This window comes from Littorina saxatilis, linkage group LG2, assembly GCF_037325665.1.
Source record: "Littorina saxatilis isolate snail1 linkage group LG2, US_GU_Lsax_2.0, whole genome shotgun sequence".
Taxonomy (NCBI): domain Eukaryota; kingdom Metazoa; phylum Mollusca; class Gastropoda; order Littorinimorpha; family Littorinidae; genus Littorina; species Littorina saxatilis.
The window spans coordinates 2,839,375-2,865,716 of record NC_090246.1 but is presented as its reverse complement, the minus strand read 5'-3'; the positions used below and the strand labels follow the sequence as shown (position 1 = coordinate 2,865,716).

Genomic DNA, 26,342 nt, shown 5'->3' with positions numbered 1-26,342 from the left:
GTTTTGATTCTGCTGTAATACATGTCAAGCAAGGCTTGTTGTGTTTTGATTCTGCTGTAATACATGTCAAGCAAGGCTTGTTGTGTTTTGATTCTGCTGTAATACATGTCAAGCAAGGCTTGTTGTGTTTTGATTCTGCTGTAATACATGTCAAGCAAGGCTTGTTGTGTTTTGATTCTGCTGTAATACATGTCAAGCAAGGCTTGTTGTGTTTTGATTCTGCTGTAATACATGTCAAGCATGGCTTGTTGTGTTTTGATTCTGCTGTAATACATGTCAAGCAAGGCTTGTTGTGTTTTGATTCTGCTGTAATACATGTCAACCAATGTTTTGTGAACAAGCAATGTCAAAAGCAAGAGCAACCTTTCACTTGAACGCATACAGAAGTCCACCTCCTGGCTGCTAACTGAACAGACTGGTGATTTTCTTGTTGAAATGGTACCGCGGCTTACACCAGTGCTATTATGCGAAATTATTTCAGCAAACAAACCTCAAACACCACAAAACACAACCAGGCTCTTGATCTTGGGTACATTTTCAGGTGGAAGAATGCTCTCATTCTGTGTAAAACCACGGACAGACATGCGATTGTTAGCACACACGCGCACGCACACAGATAAACACACACATATAAATACACAGGGTCACAGACGTATGTACGTACACACACACACAAAACACACACACACACACACATGGTAAATATTCTTACTGATGTCTCCTTTGTGCACAGTGACGTTGAAGGAATGACAGACACGCTCGCACTCCGGGGAAGGGACCAGGGTCCAGGTCTTGGTGCCAGAGATCTGAGCCTGCCAGGACGGTCGCTCTACATAGTCCAGCTGTAAGATAGGCATACATAACCATCACTTTATAAAGAGGTGGACTGCCAGAGATCTGAGCCTGCAAGGACAGATCAGAGACCTCAACGTGTTTTTTGGTTGGTCACAATTAAACGTTGGGTCGAAGATCAGAGACCTCAACGTGTTTTTTGGTTGGTCGCAATTAAACGTTGGGTCGAAGATCAGAGACCTCAACGTGTTTTTTGGTTGGTCACAATTAAACGTTGGGTCGAAGATCAGAGACCTCAACGTGTTTTTTTGTTGGTGACAATTAAACGTTGGGTCGAAGATCAGAGACCTCAACGTGTTTTTTGGTTGGTCACAATTAAACGTTCCTATGATATACCTTGCTTATATTTTTTAATTTTCAACAGGTCTTTAAAAAAACAAAATAGCTCGATCTGGACACGTTTGATACCCTTTCCTTAGTCGTTGCTGTTGTTGTTGTTATTGTTGTTACATTTGTTGATGTTGTCGTTGTTGCTGTTGTATTCATTTATCTAGTTAATAACGTTTTCCACTGTAGCTTCGTCATCAAAAAACAAGAAAGGTAGGTTGTTGGAAGGTGTGTTATTGACAAAACAATACAATCACAAATATCTCTGAATTTCTGAATTTTTGGAACGTTGGCAGTCTCTTTGTTTTTGGATGTATATTCGTCGTTTCTCCATCAACGAATCCCTATCACTAGAGGAAAGTTTAATCTTAATCAGTTAATGGTGAAAAGGCTGCAGGTCGGGTCATCGTACACACAGTTTCTTTGTTTTCTTTCCTGCCTGCCTTGAACACATAACTCTCTCATAAAAAGAATAATGAAAATCTCGCTGGGCTGTTCATGAAAGCAGGCAACAGGTGCGTCTGCAACATCAATAATATATGCACTAAAGACTGTGTGAAGAAGCAAAAACAAATTACATATAATGTACATAGCATGCAACATCAAACAATATTGATTACGATATCGATACACCTACATAGAAGAAGGTAAGCCGTTAAGAAGCACACTTATAGCAATAGTAAGAAGACGAAGAAGAAGAATGTAAAGTTCTTCTTCACCGGCCCTCGTGGTGCAGTGGTTAGCGCAACGGACTGCGGGCCGGGAGATCGTGGTTCGAATCCCATAAGGGGAGCGTGGGTTTTTCGAGCTTCGGTCGGCTCCCACCCAGAGTGGAAGTGCTAAAGTTCCAATGGGAAGGCTGGGATCACACAGCTGAGTGTCATTCACTTCACGAATGCGATTGACTCAGAAAGTGCAAAAATAAAAAAAATATTATCTCGATTCTTGTGACCCTTCCTGCTCAGAGCTCTCGTGGTGACCTTGGTCCCAGTGTTCCTGCTCCAGCCATCCCTGAATATTCTGCTGCCAGCCTGGGATGCTCCGGGGGGGGGGGGGGGGGGGGGGGGTCGACGAAAGGACGCAGTGGCGGCCTGCTCTCTGAGGAGTCGCTCACTCAGTCTGGCTCCGCGACTCAACAGTCAGTGTCGTAAGTAGAGGGCTTAGTAGGTAGCGGTGCCTGTGTCCCTTGCCAGGAACAGGACCAATACTGAACGCCGTTGAGGAGTTGTGCTCTTACTGGAGGAGTCTTACATGACAGGTACCGCTGTGTGACTGTAACTTCTTCTTCTTCTTCTTGTCGATCACTCAGATGGAAACGCCGGTTCTCCGCGCAAATGTTGCCGTGCGCTGTAGGTCGTCCAGACTGCCATAGAGCTTCCCTTGCACCGTGGTCGCCTCCGCCCAGATCTGGCTGTAACTGACCCTCCGCATTCGCGGATCTGTTATCCACCATTGACCTCTCCAACACATAACTCTTCTTGGTTCAAAGAGGATTACAGGCAGTGACATTTTGCAGATTTTGATTTCGTACAAAAGTTGCTGAAGGGTCGGTCGCTAGTTGGAATTCAGAGGGAGTCGTAAAAGGGAGCAAAGAAACGGGAAGACACACAGTTGAAATGAATCCGTTAAAAAAAATGTAGGTCGTAGCTTGGTGGCTGCCGTACTAAAGAGTTGTCGTTAGGTGACTGGAGGTATCTCTGCACTTTCATCAACCGCTTCTTCTCGTTCGTAAAGCCTCAAATTAATTAGGCGAGTTCGACTTGGCAAAGTATTGGACGCTGAACGATCGGTAAAAAAGACTTGGCAAAGTATTGGACGCTGAACGATCGGTAAAAAAGACTTGGCAAAGTATTGGACGCTGAATGATCGGTAAAAAAGACTTGGCAAAGTATTGGACGCTGAACGATCGGTAAAAAAGACTTGGCAAAGTATTGGACGCTGAACGATCGGTAAAAAAGACTTGGCAAAGTATTGGACGCTGAATGATCGGTAAAAAAGACTTGGCAAAGTATTGGACGCTGAATGATCGGTAAAAAAGACTTGGCAAAGTATTGGACGCTGAATGATCGGTAAAAAAGACTTGGCAAAGTATTGGACGCTGAATGATCGGTAAAAAAGACTTGGCAAAGTATTGGACGCTGAATGATCGGTAAAAAAGACTTGGCAAAGTATTGGACGCTGAATGATCGGTAAAAAAGACTTGGCAAAGTATTGGACGCTGAATGATCGGTAAAAAAGACTTGGCAAAGTATTGGACGCTGAATGATCGGTAAAAAAGACTTGGCAAAGTATTGGACGCTGAATGATCGGTAAAAAAGACTTGGCAAAGTATTGGACGCTGAATGATCGGTAAAAAAGACTTGGCAAAGTATTGGACGCTGAATGATCGGTAAAAAAGACTTGGCAAAGTATTGGACGCTGAATGATCGGTAAAAAAGACTTGGCAAAGTATTGGACGCTGAATGATCGGTAAAAAAGACTTGGCAAAGTATTGGACGCTGAATGATCGGTAAAAAAGACTTGGCAAAGTATTGGACGCTGAATGATCGGTAAAAAAGACTTGGCAAAGTATTGGACGCTGAATGATGGGTAAAAAAGACTTGGCAAAGTATTGGACGCTGAATGATGGGTAAAAAAGACTTGGCAAAGTATTGGACGCTGAATGATCGGTAAAAAAGACTTGGCAAAGTATTGGACGCTGAATGATGGGTAAAAAAGACTTGGCAAAGTATTGGACGCTGAATGATGGGTAAAAAAGACTTGGCGAAGTATTGGACGCTGAATGATCGGTAAAAAAGACTTGGCAAAGTATTGGACGCTGAATGATCGGTAAAAAAGACTTGGCAAAGTATTGGACGCTGAATGATCGGTAAAAAAGACTTGGCAAAGTATTGGACGCTGAATGATGGGTAAAAAAGACTTGGCAAAGTATTGGACGCTGAATGATGGGTAAAAAAGACTTGGCAAAGTATTGGACGCTGAATGATGGGTAAAAAAGACTTGGCAAAGTATTGGACGCTGAATGATCGGTAAAAAAGACTTGGCAAAGTATTGGACGCTGAATGATGGGTAAAAAAGACTTGGCAAAGTATTGGACGCTGAATGATCGGTAAAAAAGACTTGGCAAAGTATTGGACGCTGAATGATCGGTAAAAAAGACTTGGCAAAGTATTGGACGCTGAATGATCGGTAAAAAAGACTTGGCAAAGTATTGGACGCTGAACGATCGGTAAAAAAGACTTGGCAAAGTATTGGACGCTGAACGATCGGTAAAAAAGACTTGGCAAAGTATTGGACGCTGAACGATCGGTAAAAAAGACTTGGCAAAGTATTGGACGCTGAATGATCGGTAAAAAAGACTTGGCAAAGTATTGGACGCTGAATGATCGGTAAAAAAGACTTGGCAAAGTATTGGACGCTGAATGATCGGTAAAAAAGACTTGGCAAAGTATTGGACGCTGAATGATCGGTAAAAAAGACTTGGCAAAGTATTGGACGCTGAATGATCGGTAAAAAAGACTTTGCAAAGTATTGGACGCTGAATGATCGGTAAAAAAGACTTGGCAAAGTATTGGACGCTGAATGATCGGTAAAAAAGACTTGGCAAAGTATTGGACGCTGAATGATCGGTAAAAAAGACTTTGCAAAGTATTGGACGCTGAATGATCGGTAAAACAGACTTTGCAAAGTATTGGACGCTGAATGATCGGTAAAAAAGACTTGGCAAAGTATTGGACGCTGAATGATCGGTAAAAAAGACTTGGCTAAGTATTGGACGCTGAATGATCGGTAAAAAAGACTTGGCAAAGTATTGGACGCTGAATGATCGGTAAAACAGACTTGGCAAAGTATTGGACGCTGAATGATCGGTAAAACAGACTTGGCAAAGTATTGGACGCTGAATGATCGGTAAAACAGACTTGGCAAAGTGGACTTTGGGCTGAATTAAGGATAGCCTCTAGAAGAGTACTCACATGAATGCTGGCTCCCACCCCCGGGCCGCCCATGAAGATCCAGTCCTCGGTCACTGACTCGGAGTCCGGGGGCAAAAAGTAAGGCCTCTGGTAGTGCTTCCGGAGCTGTTTGCCCACCCCTTCGTGGCAGTTACTCCTGAAATAATATACAAGGGATTTATTACGATTATGTGGTTCGTCGGTCTGAAAGACACAAACAAAAGTGATGTGTTACAAGTATGCGGTCTGAAGCACAAAAAAAAAGGCCTCTGGTAGTGCTTCCGTAGCTGTCTGCCCATCCCTTCAAGGCAGTTACTCCTGAAATAATACACAAGCAATATAATGTGTTACGATTATGTGGTTCGTCGGTCTGAAGGCAAAAAGTAAGGCCTCTCGTGGTGGTTCCGTAGCTGTCTGCAGTTACTCCTGAAATAATACACAAGGGATGTATTACGAGTTCTTCCGTAGCTGTCTGCCTACCCCTCCATGGCAGTTACTCCTGGTATAATGACACAGAAGACGTGTTGCGATTATGTGCTTCGTCGGCCTGAAAGCAAAAAATAAAGCCTCTGGCAGTACTTCCGTAGATGTCTGCCTACTCCTTCATGGCAGTTACTCCTGAAATAATACACAAGCAATATAATGAGTAATGATTATGTGGTCCCGGTGTCGATCAGAAAGCAAAAAGTGAGACCATACCTCCCTGCCTACCCTTCCCTGACACTTCCTCTTTCGTTGTTTGTTTGTTTTTTCATCTTTTTAAAATCAATTTTTGTAGATTATCTTATATAACTATAATTTTTTTTAAGTGGTCGTTGTCTATAATTTTTGTAATGCTTGTATGTTATTTCTTACGAGAAAACTTTTTATATGTAAAATGTTAAATTTTAATGTCTAATGTAAAGCGCCATGAGCCATTTGCGGTGAACAGCGCTATAAAATAATGTTTTATTATACCCAATATTGACGGACTGTGTGATGATATCTTCTGCTATGGTCTGTTGAGACAGTGATATCAAAATCGAGACCGGAGGTCGAGATTTTGATATCACTGTCGAAACAGACCAATAGCAGAAGATATCATCACACAGTCAGTCAATGTTAGATATATTGCTAATTCTCTGGACATTTTGTATTTACTGTAAAGAAATTACAAAAGTATTTGTCTCAGTTTTGGCTGTTCCATATCCCTCCCTCTGATTAGTATTTCTTTTTGTTCACTCTTTTCTTGTACTTTTCAGTATTTTAAAATGTCTTTCCTTTCAAAAAGTCTTTAGTCACTTGCTCAACTAAATTCTGGGATAATTACATTTTCATAAATATTTGTTTGTTTTTAAATTTAGGTGTTTTTGTTTTTGAAGTGGGGAAGCAATAAAGAGGTCGTCGATATCAAAACTGATATCGACGGAAATGTCGTCGATATCACTTTTGCACTGAGCTCAGTTTTGCCCAATTGACCAATGGAAATCCATGTAACATATGAAATAGCAATATTTATCATTATTATTTCCTCCTGCAATCAGACCTAATATTATGCATGTAGTGTTGCACGTCTTTACATGTCTTAAAAACACATTGTTATAGTTCATTTAGAGTTGTAAATCGTCAGAGTGCGGGGGGAAAATGCGCATCCGACCGATGCCTCCTGCAAATATCAATATTAGTCAAATATCTATGTCCGTCTGTCTATCCGTCCGTCACACCTTTGAACGCTTATAACTCCAGTCTTTATAGGTCGATTGTGCTGAAATGTGGCATGGCACTGTTATGGCATTATTATGTGTTGGGAGCATGTTCTATCCAATCGCTACGTGAATTCGAGACTGTCATGCGATTAAAGGAGAGAAAAGCCATGAAGCGTGAAAGCATAGCCATGCGATCGCTAGCCCGCAACCGACTGTACATGTATCAGTAACATTCACGCATGGGTTCAAACGCTAGAAGAAATACAATTAATGTTGCACCGGTAGTACTGTACGCCGTCAGCACGGGAGCAAGAAAGCAACGTCTCTGATGTCTCAATGATCTGTACGTACCTGCCTACTCCTCACGTAGGTACTCCTGCACTCATATATAAGTAAAGAAAGAGAGAGAGAGAGAGAGAGAGAGAGAGAGAGAGAGAGAGAGAGAGAGAGAGAGAGAGAGAGAGAGAGAGAGAGAGAGAGAGAGAAAAAAAAAACTAGAGATCAAATCAAATCAAATCAAATCAAATTTTATTTTTCGAGGGTTGTGGCATAAGCAATACAACGAGCGTTTTTTCAACAAGCCCTCGCCCAGAGAGGGGACTAATCTAATCACATATTTACACGGATATTAACGTAGAAAAAAAGGTAGAGAAAAACAACAACATATGAATATTTACACATTACATATTATACAGAGAGAAAGAAAGAGAGAGAGAGAGAGAGAGAGAGAGAGAGAGAGAGAGAGAGAGAGAGAGAGAGAGAAAAGAGAGAGAGAGAGAGAGAAAAGAGAGAGAGAGAGAGAGAGAGAGAGAGAGAGAGAGAGAGAGAGAGAGAGAGAGAGAGAGAGAGAGAGAGAGAGAGAGAGAGAGAGAGAGAGAGAGAGAGAGAGAGAGAGAGAGAGAGATTTGTTTTGATATTGTCGTCCTAATCTGGAATACTATGAGTGGACTATTTGCGCCTCGATATTTTATTTATGTTCTTACGTTTTATGCTGTTTGTTGTAATGCTGTATACACCACACCTGGGTTTCTCCTCGTTGAGATAATAATGTGTTCTATGTCTATGTCTATGTCTCCAAGTGGAGATAATAAAGTGTTCTATGTCTATGTCTATGTCTCCAAGTGGAGATAATAAAGTGTTCTATGTCTATGTCTATGTCTCCAAGTGGAGATAATAAAGTGTTCTATGTCTATGTCTATGTCTCCAAGTGGAGATAATAAAGTGTTCTATGTCTATGTCTATGTCTCCAAGTGGAGATAATAAAGTGTTCTATGTCTATGTCTATGTCTCCAAGTGGAGATAATAAAGTGTTCTATGTCAATGTCTATGTCTCCAAGTGGAGATAATAAAGTGTTCTATGTCTAATGTGACACTTGTGTCGTACGTAGTATGTGTGCGAGCAAAATGTCACGTCCCCGATGCTGCTGTAACTTCCTCAGTACTCCATCATGGCAGTTCCGGATTTGTGTGTTGTCAATTTTAAGGACATTAATACTAACATAATACAGCCTGTGCGTTACTTTAATGTACATTAATTACTTCCCGTTGAAAACAGTGATTTTTTTTCCAAGATTTTCTCAGTGTTTTTTTTTTTTATATGCAATTCACAAATGTGTCATTTTGAATACAATTCTGAAAAAAAAATTCGTTTGAGTTGTTTTGTTGGCATTTTATGCACATGTGTTTGGTAGCGATCGTGTGAATCCTGACAGACGCCATTTCCTTCTGCATGACAGAAGCCAACCATTGATGTGAAAATTGAAACGAAAAGGCACTCAATTCACACTGAATGGTCATATTTGATAGCAGAGCTGCAATATCTAACAAAAACAAAAGCACAAATGTGACCCTCCACCACGAAATGAGTCGCATGTCACCTCGCGCGGTTCTGCGCAAGGCTTAATAAAAGTCCGGGTAGTGTCTGGTAACAGTGTGAGGGTCACCTTAGTCACAGCTTATAACTCAAACAGTTTTTGCTCTTTTCTAAAACGGTTTTCACCACTGGATAGAGCATAAAAAACTCTTTAGAAAAATGTAAAAATATGAAAATCATGCAAAGGTGACATGCGACTCATTCCGTGGTGGAGGGTCACAAATATGAATTTTGCATTACATATTTTGCACACAAAAAATCGAATCGAGAACTAGAAGCTGTCTGTCCGAAAAACTAAGTCTTCACAGATAAACCAAGTAAGCTTATTTTACCACAAGAAATGATAACATGATTTTATTTTGACATTGAAAACACACCTTTATAGTCTGTACTTCATAGGAGAGCATTTACAATGACCGACATTTCGCGAAATTCCGCGCTGTGTCCATTTCTTGGAATGTCCGACCGTCGTCTGTCCGAACTTTCCACTGAAAATCTCAGATCTAGCTAAGCTTTCCCATGGGATAAGATCCCCACTTGAACACATACCTACAATCGACATACTTCATATTTTCATGTGAGTTCATGAATTAATTTCACACATTGTCCTTTAAAAAAATAATTCGTCACAAAATTCTCACTCAGCGCAGAGAGCACCCTTGCAGTTGATTTTTGGAATGTGTGGAGGAATGGTCTTATCCCACCTAAAAGCATGGCTAGATGCGAGACGATCAACCGAACCGTTTACACAGGAGGGACTTTGCCTTGAACCGACAATAGTTGTCCCTCAAATCATGCAGTGTCCGGTAGCAAATCTCCCTTTATGTTCGGTGCTCGTCTGAAATTTGTACTTGTGGTTTTGCATTTTTGCATGCGCTGGTCCTGCTGCAATAAACAAAACAGAAGGCCTTAATTCCGCATTGTGACTCTAAACAAAAACTCATTACAAACAAACAAACACGGGAAACTGTACAGAAACAGGAAACAAAGAGTGGATGAGAGATGAGGGGGTGGTGGTTGGCTGGGAGTGGAAAGGAAGGGGGTGATTAGCTTGTTGTGTATGAGAGAGAGAGAGAGAGAGAGAGAGAGAGAGAGAGAGAGAGAGAGAGAGAGAGAGAGAGAGAGAGAGAGAGAGAGAGAGAGAGAGAGAGAGAGAGAGAGAGAGAGAGAGAGAGCAACCGACGAACAGACAGAAAGAAAGATGGGATGGTTAATAAGTCGAACGGTCGAAATGTCCTTGTACATGATTAATGTTAGACTGAAACGTGACTGACAAAGCAGGACAGAGCAAATCGTAACTCTCCGAAAGAAAGCGCCCTGGTCGAGACAACAACCAAACGCACTGGATAAGTTATGTATCCTACAATTACCTTGACATACGGTACGTGTGGGAAGGCTACATAAAAAAATAAAATATTCAGATCCGGTTTGGGTGGAAAATCCGGGTACGGGTGTGACATTGAACATACTCTCTCTCTCACACACACACACTCTCTCCCTCACACACACACATACTGTGAAACCCACTGTGACACATACACAAACAAGCAAAGTGCGTAAATAGTTGTAAAAGCCACAGGGCTGTTTGAATGTACGGCTGACACACCGCTGGAGAAGTATAGTTGGTCGTATAGATCTCTCCGAAGACCCCGTTCTCGTTTCTATGCTGGCGAGAACTTGCTCAAGCTGCCGAACCATAATGTGTACATCCATTTTTTGCACGCTCTGAAGGCAGCACACACGATAAAAGTTTAACTTCGTGTGAAGTTTTTCTTCTTCTTGTTGACTGAAACACGGCATGAATTTTCCGAAGCGTTAATCTACCTTCTTGGATTTCTCGCGACAGACAAAAGTACAGTGACCATCAAACATGCACTTGGGTTCGTCGGAACACTTTCTCCTTTGACATCCTGTGGCATTTTTATCAACAAACAAAATTGATCAGCTCAGTTTTTGTAGTCGAGAGCGACGGCATTCCGTCTTTACAAAAGTTTTTTGTTTGTTTGTTTGTTTGTTTGCTTAACGCCCAGCCGACCACGAAGGGCCATATCAGGGCGGTGCTGCTTTGACATATAACGTGCGCCACACACAAGACAGAAGTCGCAGCACAGGCTTCATGTCTCACCCAGTCACATTATTCTGACACCGGACCAACCAGTCCTAGCACTAACCCCATAATGCCAGACGCCAGGCGGAGCAGCCACTAGATTGCCAATTTTAAAGTCTTAGGTATGACCCGGCCGGGGTTCGAACCCACCGGACCTCCCGATCACGGGGCGGACGCCTTACCACTAGGCCAACCGTGCCGGTTCTTTACAAAAGTGTGTGAGGTGGTTTAAAATTGGATAAATCAGGCATAAATTACTAAATACTAAAGTCCAAATACTAAATAAACAATATGAACCAAAAGCTACAAATGATGTGTCATCGGGTCTTTTTCCGATAAAAAGAACCCGCGACTGGATCGTTCAAAAATACATTGAATTTGCGGAAACTCCAATCAAACCAATCTGACTTGAATCAGTAAGTATAACAGGTTTGTGATTAGGTTATTTCTGGTATTTTCAGATTTTTGACTCACATGCGAAGCAAAAGTGAGTCTATGTACTCACCCGAGTCGTCCGTCCGTCCGTCCGTCCGTCCGGAAAACTTTAACGTTGGATATTTCTTGGACACTATTCAGTCTATCAGTACCAAATTTGGCAAGATGGTGTATGATGACAAGGCCCCAAAAAACATACATAGCATCTTGACCTTGCTTCAAGGTCAAGGTCGCAGGGGCCATAAATGTTGTCTAAAAAACAGCTATTTTTCACATTTTTCACATTTTCTCTGAAGTTTTTGAGATTCAATACCTCATCTATATATGATATATAGGGCAAAGTAAGCCCCATCTTTTGATACCAGTTTGGTTTACCTTGCTTCAAGGTCAAGGTCACAGGAGCTCTTCAAAGTTGGATTGTATACATATTTTGAAGTGACCTTGACCCTGAACTATGGAAGATAACTGTTTCAAACTTAAAAATGATGTGGGGCACATGTTATGCTTTCATCATGAGACACATTTGGTCACATATGATCAAGGTCAAGGTCACTTTGACCCTTATGAAATGTGACCAAAATAAGGTAGTGAACCACTAAAAGTGACCATATCTCATGGTAGAAAGAGCCAATAAGCACCATTGTACTTCCTATGTCTTGAATTAACAGCTTTGTGTTGCATGACCTTGGATGACCTTGACCTTGGGTCAAGGCACATTATTTTGGTAGGAAAAATGTGTAAAGCAGTTCTTAGTGTATGATGCATTGCTAAGTTTAGTCAAGGTCAAGCATGTGAGTCGTATGGGCTTTGCCCTTCTTGTTTGTATTGTGGTAAAAACGTTCAATTTTCGATTATCACCATCTTTGTAAAAAGAAATATCAAAAAAAAATTCTGACCTCAATCTTTTAGTCCCCGCTGACAGGCTGCCGCAGGTGCACGTGCCAAAGACCCCAGTCCCAAACTGAGGGGTCGTAGCTGTTGTGACCCGCGCTGACAGGTGTGATGACACCAATGCTGACACGCCACTCACATGTGTGTCAGGCGAACATCGTGTAACAATGAATTTGTGGGTTTTTATTTCGTCCGCTGAAATAACTTGGGAGCGATGAAAATAACTACACGACGGACATTCCCAGCCTTCGTTGACAGCTACACCAGGTCACGACCAGCCCGTGACTCGGTACAACCACCATACAATACCAGAGACGATGTTGATAGATTTGCCAGGCCAGCTCTTGAAAATGTGAAAATGCGGGTTTAGTTCGAACGGAAGAACTGACGCTGTACTGTTTGGTCTGAGTCTCTCACTACCTGTATATATATATCTATTTGAACAGCTCTCTGTCTTTTTATCTGTCTACCCGTGTATCTGCCTGGTTTCTTTTCTGTCGGCCTGTCCGGCTCCCTATCTGCCTGTCTATCTACTTCTGTCTGTGTGTCTGTGTGTCTATCTGTCTGTTTGTCTATCTACTTCTGTCTGTGTGTCTGCGGTCTGCCTGTCTGTTTGAAGGCTCTACTCTCTCTCAGTCTGTCTTTCTCTGTCTCTCAGTCTGTCTTTCTCTATCTCTCATTGTACCACCAGGCTTTCACACGCGGCAGCCAGACGGACATCTTGTCATCATCTCTATGGCACTTATGTTTCGGGAGGGGGGAGTCTTGTTTTAAACTGACTACCCCTCAACCAGGCAACACTTATTTCAAGGGTAGACAAACGGTAATGGGATAGAATACCGTACGGTCAGGGTTAAGACTAGTATAAGCTCCGAAAACACTATCTTGCCTCAAGTGCACAAGTACACACAGGAACTGGACTCGTGTTTGCCAACGGTTCAATTTCATTCTCTTTGGGGAGGTTTTGCATACAAATCACGTTTGCCAAAGCTGAACGTACAAGCCGATATATGCTGTACACACACGTGTGATACTCACAAAAACGGATCTGTTAGTTCAATATATTGCTACTGACACTGTCTCATACATATGTTTATTTAGTTTCACAATAAAAACAGAGGGTGACAAAAGAAAGAAACCGAGCAGCTGGCGCCCCGACTCCTAGCTGTAATTACAAAACCAAAAGAAAGAAAGAAAAGCCGCAAAGAAATATAACAATCACTACCAGCTATTGTGTTTTCAGCGTAGCAATAGGGCCCGATATTTAGACGAGACAAGTATAATGCCGACGAGTCGAAGACGAGTCGCATTATACTTGTTCGAGTCTAAATATCGGACCCTACTGCTACGATGAAAACACAATAGCGTTTATATAGCTATTCTGACATTAAATTCTGTGTTAAAATCATGTTTTTGTCAGCAACAAGTACCAGAATGGTCCATGTCGCTGATTGCAGACGACGGTTCCCTTTCCGCATGAAGCCACGGAAATAACCGAACATTGAAAAACCCACGGACATGTATTACGGAGAAAACTCGAGATAACCGGATGTTTAGCATTACGTCAATATGCTAGGAATCATATGACGTCATGACGTATCATGCTTGCCTACGTATATTGTATGTTCGAAAGTCTGACTTCTGTTGGGATCGCGTGGTGAAGACTGCGGCAAATCTGTAGATGATAAGAGAACAAGGATTGTCTCAGAAGAAACGACTGAATGTTTCAGACCGGTAACTTCATTTCAACATTGCACTATACAATGGACGTTCTATGTGACAGGAGAGTTTGCTGATTTTGTGTTAAACATTGGAGAGATCGTCTGCTAGAATCAGAGATAGGTCGCTTCAGATTGCAGCTTCTGGAAATTTGCAAGGTTTGTTGCCTGTTAAAAAACTGGATTTTACACGTAGGGCCTAATGTATGTCATGTACAGTAAGCAACAACAAAAACACACACAAAGCACATGGCATCGTCTGTCGACTAGTCACAGAAACAAACCTGGCGAGGTATGCGTGTACTTTATACACGTGGAAGAAACCGGAACCATGCGTCTTTGTTATCGACAATATGCTTTTGGATATTGAGTAAAATGGCCGACTTCCGCCGCATTATGCTTTGATGATCGGAAGAGACCATCCAATCACAGCCCCCGAATTCCCCCACGTGTTCATCAGAATAGCTATAGCTCTTTCTCACTTCTAGTCAAGTACGAGTTATCTTTCCATGCTCTTCAACGAAGGAGAAACGCTGGGTTAGTTCCGGTATCTTCTACATCATGGCGTCTGCACTGAAAGAAAGCTCGCTCAGAGTGTGTGGTGGTGGAAAGCAGTACTGTGTCATTTGCCATAACTATCGTGGAAAAATTATTGAAGGAAGAGTTGTCAGGCTACATAAACTTCCAACAAACAAGCAACTGAAAAGAGCTTGGGAGCAGCGCCTACGTGTTACTCTTTCTTTTAGAAAATGACAAGATTTTGTGCAACTTGACAGAGTGACTTTCTCGTCTAGTTAATCAGATGGGTATTATTTGTTCATGTACATAAAAGTGTAAAAGAATGTTGTTGTACAACATACTTCCTTCAATCATTAGTGCATTTTGCTCCTGTCTGTGTGAAACAGTAACAGGCACATGAGCTGTAAGAAGGACTGCCGTGTCTCAGTATGACTGTAGTCTCTAGTGTCACTATAAATCTCAGTCATTGACTCTGTGTATGTCACTCATTGATGCTTACATTCCCAATGCATGGAAGACAGAAATTATAAAACTAGTATGCATGAAAACTGATGCTGGTTTGTACTCCAAATTTTTGTATCCAGTTAAAATATCAGGCATGAAAACTGAAAAAAAAAATACTGAAAAAAAAATTCGAAGGCGCGTAGCGCCAAGTTTCGCAGGCGCGTAGCGCCAAGTTTCGCAGGCGCGTAGCGCCAAGTTTCGCAGGCGCAAAGGGCCAAGACTTCAAGGGAGGTCCGGGGGCATGCCCCCCCGGAAATTTTTTTCTTCAAGGGTGCAATTTGGTGCAATCTGGGGCTATCTGAGCCTTAAAATTGGATTCAAACATGGCCCCAAAACTATTTTACTATAACTATGACTAGGAAAAAAAAATAAAAATTTAAAAAAAAAGGAAAAATACGGAAAATAAAAAAAATACGGTTTATTTTTTTCAAAAATACGGAAAATACGGAGAATTTTCATGCCTGAATATGTTTGAGAAGTTGAACGCAAACCAACCAGGTGTGAGCGTGTGTTGTAAGGAGTGCACTATTTTGTAACGTGGGATTATGTACATGAAATTATAAATAGGGTTTGTGTGGTGTGTATCTATGCTTTTTATGTTTTTAAGGGAAAAATATTTATTACCTGTGTGTGATTACATTTTGTTTTTTATTCACAGTTGGCTGAAATATTTGCCGAGGAACGACAATGCAGTGTATTATATAATTATATATGTATTCAAAGAATAAAGACATGATGAATCTGAAGCTTGATGAATGACTTGTTTTACAGATAATCACACACACTTCAACAGACGCAGTTGATACAGTTTGGGTTTTATTTATCTAAAACATATACAAACAATAGCAGTTTAACAAAGTTGGTAAACAATGTAAAGTAAAACAACTGAAGTAACATTAAAGAGCCATGAACTGGTAATGTGAAACTGCTCTTAGGCTAATGTCAGATGGAGCTCGCAAAACACGAAACAAAAGCCGAACAAAAGCAAAACATGGTGCTTGTGTGTGTTGTTTTTGCTTTTGTTCGGCTTTTGTTTCGTGTTTTGCGAGCTCCGTCTGACATTAGCCTTAGACAACACGCACATCCAGTTAACAACAATAAATGCATGACTACCAAGCATCAAAAGGACTCACTGATTCACGCACAAATTCCGCGTGTGCTCAATAATTATTGATAACATTTAACACATATAGGCTACAAGTTCGTGACACTGACAGTCGAAGTGGTCTGTCAAATGCTAACTTGAATCATTTGTTTCCACAGCATTATCGATAGCATCCTTGCCATCTTTTCGCAGCTGAAACGTGCCTCTTGCTCTGCGCACTAATTCTTCTTTTTTTCCACTGACAAGTTGGCCATGTTTCCGAAGAAAATCTTTCAATTCTTTCACGTTCATGCGCTCGACTGCCGCCTCTATCTTAACCGGAACTTACCGAACCAAAGGGACGAAACTCGTGCACACCTCCGGCCTCGCTAGTGAGAAAGAGCTATATATATATATGTGTATTAATGTCCGGGTCTGCATTAATAATCATAGGGCAAAAAAAAAAAAAAATAGTCTGTTTACGGTAACCCGACCGACCCTATTTTTTTCGCGCGACCCCAGACTTTTTTTGGCATTTGGGAAAAAAAAATCTTTTTTTTTTTTTTTTTTTTTGCAAAATAACGTAAAAATATGGTTTTGGGGGGAAAAAAAAAATCCCGACCTACCGACCCTATTTTTTGGCCTATGTTACCGTAAACAGACCTATTTTTTGGGGGGGCCTAGCACAAAGCAAAACCTTTCCATGTTTCAAGTATGCAAATAATGGCTTACATGAGATCAGTTTCGTAAAAGCTGAGTTATTCTGACAATCCTTACCTGTCATGTTTTCCTTTTTTTTTTTTTTTTAAACTTAACTTATTTGGGAAGTTGTTTGTGTTTCTTTCACAACCACAACAGATATGTTTCATAAAAGCCCGAATATCTTGAATGTAATTTATCTCTTCGAAACTTTCAGACATACAACCAGTTATTACTATTTTAGAAGAAATAATTTTTAAAAAAGATTAAAAAAAACATACTTGCTGTGTGTTGTATTCCCATAGTAATGCACTAGCTTGCTCAAAAGCAACTTTTCACCAGAATTGTTTGAATGTCAGCTTGTCCTTTCTAGTTTAAGGGTTATTCTCTAGAGTTCGCTACTATTTGGTGACACGCATTCTCAGTCCTTTAAATGATTGTAACGTATATTAAATGGCAACTAGAATACATTCTCCATACTATTTTTATTCAAACCCCAGTTAGATAATGATACCTGTAGACATTCAACATCAGATTTAAATAACTCATAACTCATAACATTTTATTGATCCAACAAAGGAAATTAAATTGGTCATCAGCACATATAGGTCATTAATTAATAAAAATTTTATAAAAGAAGAAGAGAAGAAAATTTATAAAACCCATGATAACAAAAAAATATCTAAAGTAATATATGTACAACTACAATACCCTTTTTACTTGCACACTTGACACACCGACACACCAACACACATGCATACATACCTACATACATACATACATTCCATGTTAAAGTGTAGTTAAGTTAAAAATCCATGTAACATCCTCTGGTTTCCACGTTACGTTGAGTGATGTACTTTGAAATGCTTGTAACTAACTGAACGTAGACAATCAAAATGTGCATGTTTTTTACATTTAGTCAAGTTTTGACTAAATGTTTTAACATAGAGGGGGAATTGAGACGAGGGTCGTGGTGTATGTGCATTGTGTGTGTGTGTCTGTCTGTGCGTGTGTGTGTGTAGAGCGATTCAGACCAAACTACTGGACCGATCTTTATGAAATTTGACATGAGAGTTCCTGTGAATGATATCCCCGGACAGATTTTTCTTTTTTTCGATAAATACCTTTGATGACGTCATATCCGGCTTTTTGTAAAAGTTGAGGCGGCAATGTCACACCCTCATTTTTCAATCAAACTGATTGAAATTTTAGACAAGCAATCTTCGACGAAGGCCGGACTTCGGCATTGCATTTCAGCATGAAGGCTTAAAAATTAATTAATGAATTTGGTCATTAAAAATAAAAAAATTGTAATCAAAATAATTTTTTATAAAACGACCCAAAATTACTTTTATTTTATTCTTCATCATGTTTTGATTCCACAAACATATAAATATGTTATATTCGGATTAAAAACAAGCTCTGAAAATTAAAATTATAAAAATTGTGATTAAAAATAAATTTTTGAAATCGTTTTAAAAACAATTTCATCTTATTCTTTGTCGGTTCCTGATTCCAAAAACATATAGATATGATATGTTTGGATTAAAAACACGCTCAGAAAGTTAAAACGAAGAGAGGTACAGTAAAGCGTGCTATGCAGCACAGCGCAACCGCGCTGAACAGGCTCGTCACTTTCACTGCCTTTTGCACTAGCGGCGGACTACGGTCATTGTGAAAAAATGCAGTGCGTTCAGTTTCATTCTGTGAGTTCCACAGCTTGACTAAATGTAGTAATTTCGCCTTACGCGACTTGTTTGTTATTCTTTTTCTGCAGGCCAAGGATGTCAATATGAAACCAGTATTTATTAATGAACATCAATTTGTATGGTTAAAATGTCTCAGTTAATTAAAGAGATATCACCTTAGTAAACTGGTTTCCACAGGTACACAGCTCTGGAGAATAACCCATAAACTAACACATTTGTCAAACAAAAATTAAAAATGTGAATTTATAGTCAGACAGATTGACTGATGTGTGACTTTCTAGAAAAAATATTCCAAAATGGCGACAGATCAAATAGGCACCTCTTTTGATAGACATTGGAAATAAATAAATAAAAATAAATTGGAACCCCCTTTTTAAGACCCTAGTCTTTGAGATGTTGTGTGCATATAACATCTGTATATTTACATCTCCCTCCCCTAAAAGATTTGTTGTTGTCGTGTCAACGGGGGGGGGGGGGGGGGGGGGGTGTTACTGTATATAAAGATGACTGGCTCCTTGGATACTTGCTACAGTGGAACCTCCACCCCCCCCCCACACCCCCTTCCTTAAATACTCCCTCCCCCCTTTTCAGACCATGTTTTCTCAGATTTTATGTTCATAAAGTTTGTTAATTTACCTTCATTTTAAAGATCAATCCTCCGAAGAAAAAAAACCATTACTTGTTTTGTGTAAAAGGCACCTAATCTCGTCTGTGATTCACCTTGGTTTTGAATCTGTTACATGTACTATCTTGTTGTTAAGAAAATGATCAGTAAAACAAAAAATGGGAGGGGTGGGGGGGGGGGGGAGGGGGAGAGATAATTTTTAGTTGGAGCTTGAAGACTGTAACAGTTAAAAATGTGAAAAAAAAGTGACTGGCTGCATCCCGGTAACTAGGGTTGTGATACTCAGACAGCAAAGATCAGAAGGTTATTCATTCCCACTCTTCATTCAGTTACAACTTGACATTTGCTTTCTTTAATAAGGTGCAAATCGGTGGCTGATGCTTTAACTGGAGAGGAGGAGATAAACATACTTTCGACATTTTTATCAGTTGAAGATAACTTGAACAGCAACTTTCAAAAGATGTCAAACCAACTACATGTATATTTTATAGTGCGACTTTGAACAACAAGCTTTGTTGAAGACTGAAAGTTGTACGTAATTCACAACCGCCTAAGGTCAATTCAGAATCCAACCGCCTACTCTCAAAATCATTTTCATAGATCTGACAATTTGCTTCAACTCTGACATCAACATACTTGTCTGCAGCACAATGATAAATTTACATTTATGTAAATAATAGTGTAACATCCTGGAGTCCAACGTTAATGTCGCTGCAAGCTAGGCGAGTATAAATTTCTCTTCCACTCAACCAGATCAAACAAAGAATTGAAGCAAAACCTTTTCACTGCTTGTTGAGTCATTTAGGGCTAGGAATTTACACACACACACACACCACACATTCATAGCACACACAAATTAAGAGCACACGCATAAACTCATTCTCCTTTAATTTTAAAAAGCACTATGAAAAAGTATTTAAAACTTGACCCATGCCAGAGGCTGAATAAATCGTGAGTTTCACAATCAAACATATTAATTAAGTTGCCGTAAGCATTTTCTGGAATGTAGTTGGGGGGAACCTTTCCAACAAAGAAACAGTACTTATTGCAGCCCCTCTAATCTATTTATGCGAATAGGCTATTCTATGGGTTTTTTTTGTATTGCTCAGTGTCTTCGTTTATGCTAAGGCCCCCCCCAAAAAAAAGTTGTATGTTTCTGGTCACCCGACCCTACCTAGTTTTTTCCCGCCGACCCTAGACTTATTTTTATTGCATTTCTAAAAAAAAACAAGTCGCGTAAGGCGAAAATACAACATTTAGTCAAGCTGTCGAATTCACAGAATGAAACTGAACGCAATGCAATTTTTCAGCAAGACCGTATACTCGTAGCATTGTAAGTCCACCCCTCGTGGCAAAAGCAGTGAAATTAATAAAATAATTTTTTTTACAATTTTCAGATTTTTAATGACCAAAGAAATTAGTTAATTTTTAAGCCACCAAGCTGAAATGCAATACCGAAGTCCGGCCTTCGTCGAAGATTGCTTTGCCAAAATTTCAATCAATTTGATTGAAAAATGAGGGTGTGACAGTGCCGCCTCAACTTTTACAATAAGCCGGATATGACGTCATCAAAGGTATTTATCGAAAAAAAGAAAAAAACGTCCGGGGATATCATTCCCAGGAACTCTCATGTCAAATTTCATAAAGATCGGTCCAGTAGTTTGGTCTGAATCGCTCTACACACACACACGCACAGACAGACAGACAGACAGACACACACACATACACCACGACCCTCGTCTCGATTCCCCCTCTATGTTAAAACATTTAGTCAAAACTTGACTAAATGTAAAAAGGAGAAAAAAAAGCGTCAAAACGAAAGTAACACACGGCAGACGACACAAGGGGGATAACCCTGCATCCCTTTTGTCTCATTTGTTTTGTAATGTGTTGTCTTTCTCTTTGTATAGTAAGTCCAGTCTCTTTGCGTCACTGTATTAGTGTATAGTTATTTTCTACCCTGACAAAACAAACCAAAAAAAAAAACCAAAAAAATCCCTACCTACCTACCCTATTTTTAGTAGCCATGTTACCAGAAACATACAACTTTTTTGTGTGTGGCCCAAACCATACATGTATAAACACTATCACTTGCAATACTGACTTATTCACATACATATATTCAACCATGCTGTTGCAGTTCAAAGAAATATATCTGAGCGAGACTTGCAACTTTAGCAATGAGAAGAATAGTCATACAGAGTGGGGGAGAGTTGCAAGGAAGTTTATTTATTTATTTATTTATTTATTTAGGAGATTTCTATAGCGCATAACTAAAAGTACTATGCGCTTTACAATATCACTAGGCATAAGCACATGCAAACATACTCTGATTAAATAGAACTTTGCATAACAAGACATACTAAGAACACTAAACATTTGAGTTCATTCAAAAATAGAGAATTAAATTAAATACTGGACAAACGATTAAGCATAAAGGCCTACACCGACTACAATGGACTATTTCACATAAAAAAATTTAGTTAACTATAAAAGGCAGTGCATGAAGTATATATACTTCAGTACAATTGATCAGGCAGGTGTCAGCATAAAAATCTATGGTGGGGCAAAGTCTGAAGTAATTGTCTCAAACAATTGCAGGGGAGGTTTTTGTAAGGGCTGCACAGTGGAAACCCCTTATAGGACCTCCCTGCCCCCCCCCCCCCCCCCCCAAGTTTGTCAGATTTTCTGTTCATACTGTCTGTAACTTATGTTTAGACCTATTAGGACAGGGTGTTAAAAGGGGTTGCACTGTATTGCTTGATACCAACTGCAAAATGGGCTTCTCAATCTCATGTTGCAACAATTCTTTTTTAATTTCTAATGCATATCATATAATATATGTGCAACAACAGTGAGAGAGAGTTGTGCGGAACCAATCACCTGGCACATGAGATTGAGAGACTAACAAGCGTCACATGAGATAGAGAGACTAACAAGCGTCACTTGAGATTGAGAGACTAACAAGCGTCACATGAGATTGAGAGACTAACAAGCGTCACATGAGATTGAGAGACTAACAAGCGGCACATGAGATTGAGAGACTAACAAGCGGCACATGAGATTGAGAGACTAACAAGCGTCACATGAAATTGAGATCTATACTAACAAGCGTCACATGAGATTGAGAGACTAACCAGCGTCACATGAGATTGAGAGACTAACAAGCGTCACATGAGATTGAGAGACTAACAAGCGTCACATGAGATTGAGAGTCTAACAAGCATCACATGAGATTGAGAGACTAACAAGTGGCACATGAGATTGAGAGACTAACAAGCGTCACATGAGATTGAGAGACTAACAAGCGGCACATGAGATTGAGAGACTAACAAGCGGCACATGAGATTGAGAGACTAACAAGCGGCACATGAGATTGAGAGACTAACAAGCGGCACATGAGATTGAGAGACTAACAAGCGTCACATGAGATTGAGAGACTAACAAGCGTCACATGAGATTGAGAGACTAACAAGCGTCACATGAGATTGAGAGACTAACTAGCGGCGCATGAGATTGAGAGACTAACAAGCGGCGCATGAGATTGAGAGACTAACAAGCGGCACATGAGATTGAGAGACTAACAAGCGTCACATGAGATTGAGAGACTAACAAGCGTCAAAGAGACTTTCATCCTCACAATATCATACATTTTGTTTTTTTCAGATCTTAAAACAGCACTTTGCCTCTTGGATTAAGATTCCAAAGTGAATAAATTAATGAATTAAATGTGGGGTATTAGGCAAAAAAAAAATAGGTGTGGTTACGGTAACATAGCCAAAAAAAATAAGGTAGGAAGGTAGGCAATCACTTTTTTTTTAAAACTTTTTTTTCTAATGTGTACTTGTAAATTAAACCTACTTGACAGGGAAATAAGTGTGCGACTCGGGCGCTTTCGCTTTCATTGCGTTTTGTGCACTCGTTTTCTTGGTTTTTTGTGTGTGTTTTTTTGACAAATGTAATAAAAAGTTATAGGGTCGGCCCCTAAAAATAGGGTAGGTCGGGTTACCGTAACCACACCTATTTTTTTTTTAGGCCTTATCAGAAGTTTCCACGGCTATCAGGAAATGATGCTTAAAAAATCGTTCATTCAAATCCTATGCTAGTCTACTAGGTAAAACTGAATTCAAAGCTACGTTTTTATTCATGTTCCACTTCTCATGCCTGTTTGTTGTGTATGTTGTTTGTTGTGTATGTTGTTTGTTGTGTATGTTGTTTGTTGTGTATGTTGTTTGTTGTGTATGTTGTTTGTTGTGTATGTTGTTTGTTGTGTATGTTGTTTGTTGTGAATGTTGTTTGTTGTGTATGTTGTTTGTTGTGTATGTTGTTTGTTGTGTATGTTGTTTGTTGTGTATGTTGTTTGTTGTGTATGTTGTTTGTTGTGTATGTTGTTTGTTGTGTATGTTGTTTGTTGTGTATGTTGTGTATGTTGTTTGTTGTGTATGCTGTTTGTTCACTTGAAAGATCTGTAGGTCAAGATTTTTGTAAATGACTGTACATGGACTGTATTTAATCAAATGTTCCAGTCATAAACCTATCTTGTTTTTTTAGTCAGGAGAAAATACTTGTCATGAAGCTGCTAGCTCTGGTGGTACTCGAAGTATTTATATGTTTTATCAAATATTTTTTTGCGTTTTCAAGAGTTTGTGCTTTACCATCCAACGTACCAGGTCTGCTCTTTAAGTACACCATTTTATTGCAGGCACTTGCAGTCTATGTTTAAAGACAAAGGACACTGATTAGTGGGAGAAAATGACTTGCAAGGTCACCGTTATAAGATGTGCACGCATTAGAATCGTTTATAATTAATCTAAAACAAATTCATCTTAAAAATGTATTCAATCAGTGCCTTACCATCCGATGTACCAGGGCTCCTCTCCCGGTTTAAAGGCTGCCCTGTCGTCTGACATGTTGAGAGCGTCAGCCAGTGTAAGGAATTCTGTGTTATATGGAAAGAACTGGCAGTCATCTTCGATAATTTGCAAGGCACCCTTGGTTTTCTTGTACAGATTCCGGAAAAACGTGAAGTTGAATGTATTCATGGCAGGCCAGTCTAGGATGCCACCTTTCACCAGCACTGGTCTACCGGTGAAGGAATACTTTTCGTAGAATGTCTCTGCTGAGAGGTCCTTTTCCTCGGGCACGTTAAACACATCTTTACACATGTTACAGTCCACTTTGGGTCGGAACATTTCTTCCGAAATAATGTTGTTGTCGACGATGCAAGGCGTTGATGTGACATAGTCACGCAGAAGTCCGAAGCTGACCAAGGCCACACTGACACACAGGGCCAGCGACAAGACGATGATGTGCACCCTGTGTGCGGGGTCCGTCAAAAAACTCTGGCACTCTCTCCACCATTCCCTGTCGTGACCGTTGCTAGTACTTTCAGATTTGTCGACCGTTTCCCGCACCTGTTTATCACTCAGGCCACGCTTCAACGCCTCTGATCGAAGTTTCAAAAACGTTTCTGTCAGCTGTTTGGAGTGTTCGCCTTTTGCGGTCGCCGAAGCCATGCTTACACCTGAAAGCCGGACTTCAAAATGTTGTTGATACTGCGCCAAGCGAGCGTCTGCTCTACTTCCTGGTCGCGCGCGCACACAAAGTCACCCAGGATTGGGTAAAACTTTTCCTGGCCCGCTCGGCGAAACGAAGCTTTGCTGCTGGTCGGATGAGAGTGAGGGGGTGTCGCATGAGGCTGATATTGCTCATTTCGAGAGCTCAGGCATATGCACGCAGTTATGAAAAACATCAAATCTGACACACAGCTTTGTGGGAGATCATAATCTGTTAATGGATGTTTAGCTGAGCAACAGCTGGTGACTTTGTTTCCGTTTTAACTTATATTATTTGAGTGTTCAGGCTGTGACAGAAACTGACAATACATTGATTTCACGTTCCGTTTCCACTGACACCCCCCCCCCCCCCCTTTCCCCCACTGCTTTAAGCATGGCAGCTAATGGTTTAATTTAATATACTCAAACTGGCTCTCATGGATCACTGATGATTACAGTGACTGATATAAAAGAAAAAGAAAACAAGTCGCGTAAGGCGAAATTACTACATTTAGTCAAGCTGTCAGTGGAACTCACAGAATGAAACTGAACGCACTGCATTTTTTCACAATGACCGTAGTCCGCCGCTAGTGCAAAAGGCAGTGAAAGTGACGAGCCTGTTTAGCGCGGTAGTGGTTGCGCTGTGCTGCATAGCACGCTTTACTGTACCTCTCTTCGTTTTAACTTTCTGATCGTGTTTTTAATCCAAACATATCATATCTATATGTTTTTGGAATCAGGAACCGACAAGAAATAAGATGAAATTGTTTTTAAAACGATTTCGGAAATTTAATTTTAATCATAATTTTTATATTTTTAATTTTCAGAGCTTGTTTTTAATCCGAATATAACATATGTATATGTTTTTGGAATCAGAACATGATGCAGAATAAAATAAAAGTAATTTTGGATCGTTTTTTAATTTTTTTTTAATTACAACTTTCAGATTTTTAATGACCAAATTAATTAATTAATTTTTAAGCCTACATGCTGAAATGCTATACCGAAGTCCGGCCTTCGTCGAAAATGTAAAAACACGAAATTGGCCTATAGTCTTTGGAGTTCAGACAGTGGGGGCACTGATTTTACTGGATGAACGAATTCCAGCGTTGTATAGCAATCAGTGCAGACCGGCACGGTTGGCCTAGTGGTAAGGCGTCCGCCCCGTGATCGGGAGGTCGTGGGTTCGAACCCCGGCCGGGTCATACCTAAGACTTTAAAATTGGCAATCTAGTGGCTGCACCGCCTGGCGTCTGGCATTGTGGGGTTAGTGCTAGGACTGGTTGGTCCGGTGTCAGAATAATGTGACTGGGTGAGACATGAAGCCTGTGCTGCGACTTCTGTCTTGTGTGTGGCGCACGTTATATGTCAAAGCAGCACTGCCCTGATATGGCCCTTCGTGGTCGGCTGGGCGTTAAGCAAACAAACAAACAAAATCAGTGCAGTCCTGACGACACTGATCTGAGTGGCGATATGTACACGTTCAGGACATAAGTTGGTTGCATTTAAGCCCAAGCACGATTTTTTTCAAGCGTTGGGTTTGGGTTGATTTACATAGAAAAACGGCCGTTTTACAGAGATTTCTAATGGAGGACGATTTCAACAATTCCACAAAACATGCAGGCACAAGCCCGTAGATATAAATTTGAAAAGTCCAGTTCTAATAACCACTGCCACTTTAAATGTACCACCCTTCCAGTCACGTGCATGTGGGGATCAACACCACAGGTCTGTCCAGGTTTTTACATCATACAGTGGGATAATCTTCAGACCATTCTTCCACTATGACCGTGCCGGTGTAACACG

General features: G+C 40.4%; 1 protein-coding gene across 1 annotated transcript; it reads right to left on the bottom strand.

The window, feature by feature from the left end:
• Nucleotides 1-712: 712 nt before the first annotated feature.
• Nucleotides 713-24,581, bottom strand: LOC138958005 (uncharacterized; the record flags this gene model as incomplete). The annotated part of the gene is given in 3 exon segments (XM_070329031.1): nucleotides 713-842; nucleotides 5,154-5,289; nucleotides 23,836-24,581. Coding segments are annotated over 3 exon segments (928 nt in total), but the record flags the coding sequence as incomplete, so codon positions are not given.
• Nucleotides 24,582-26,342: the final 1,761 nt, after the last annotated feature.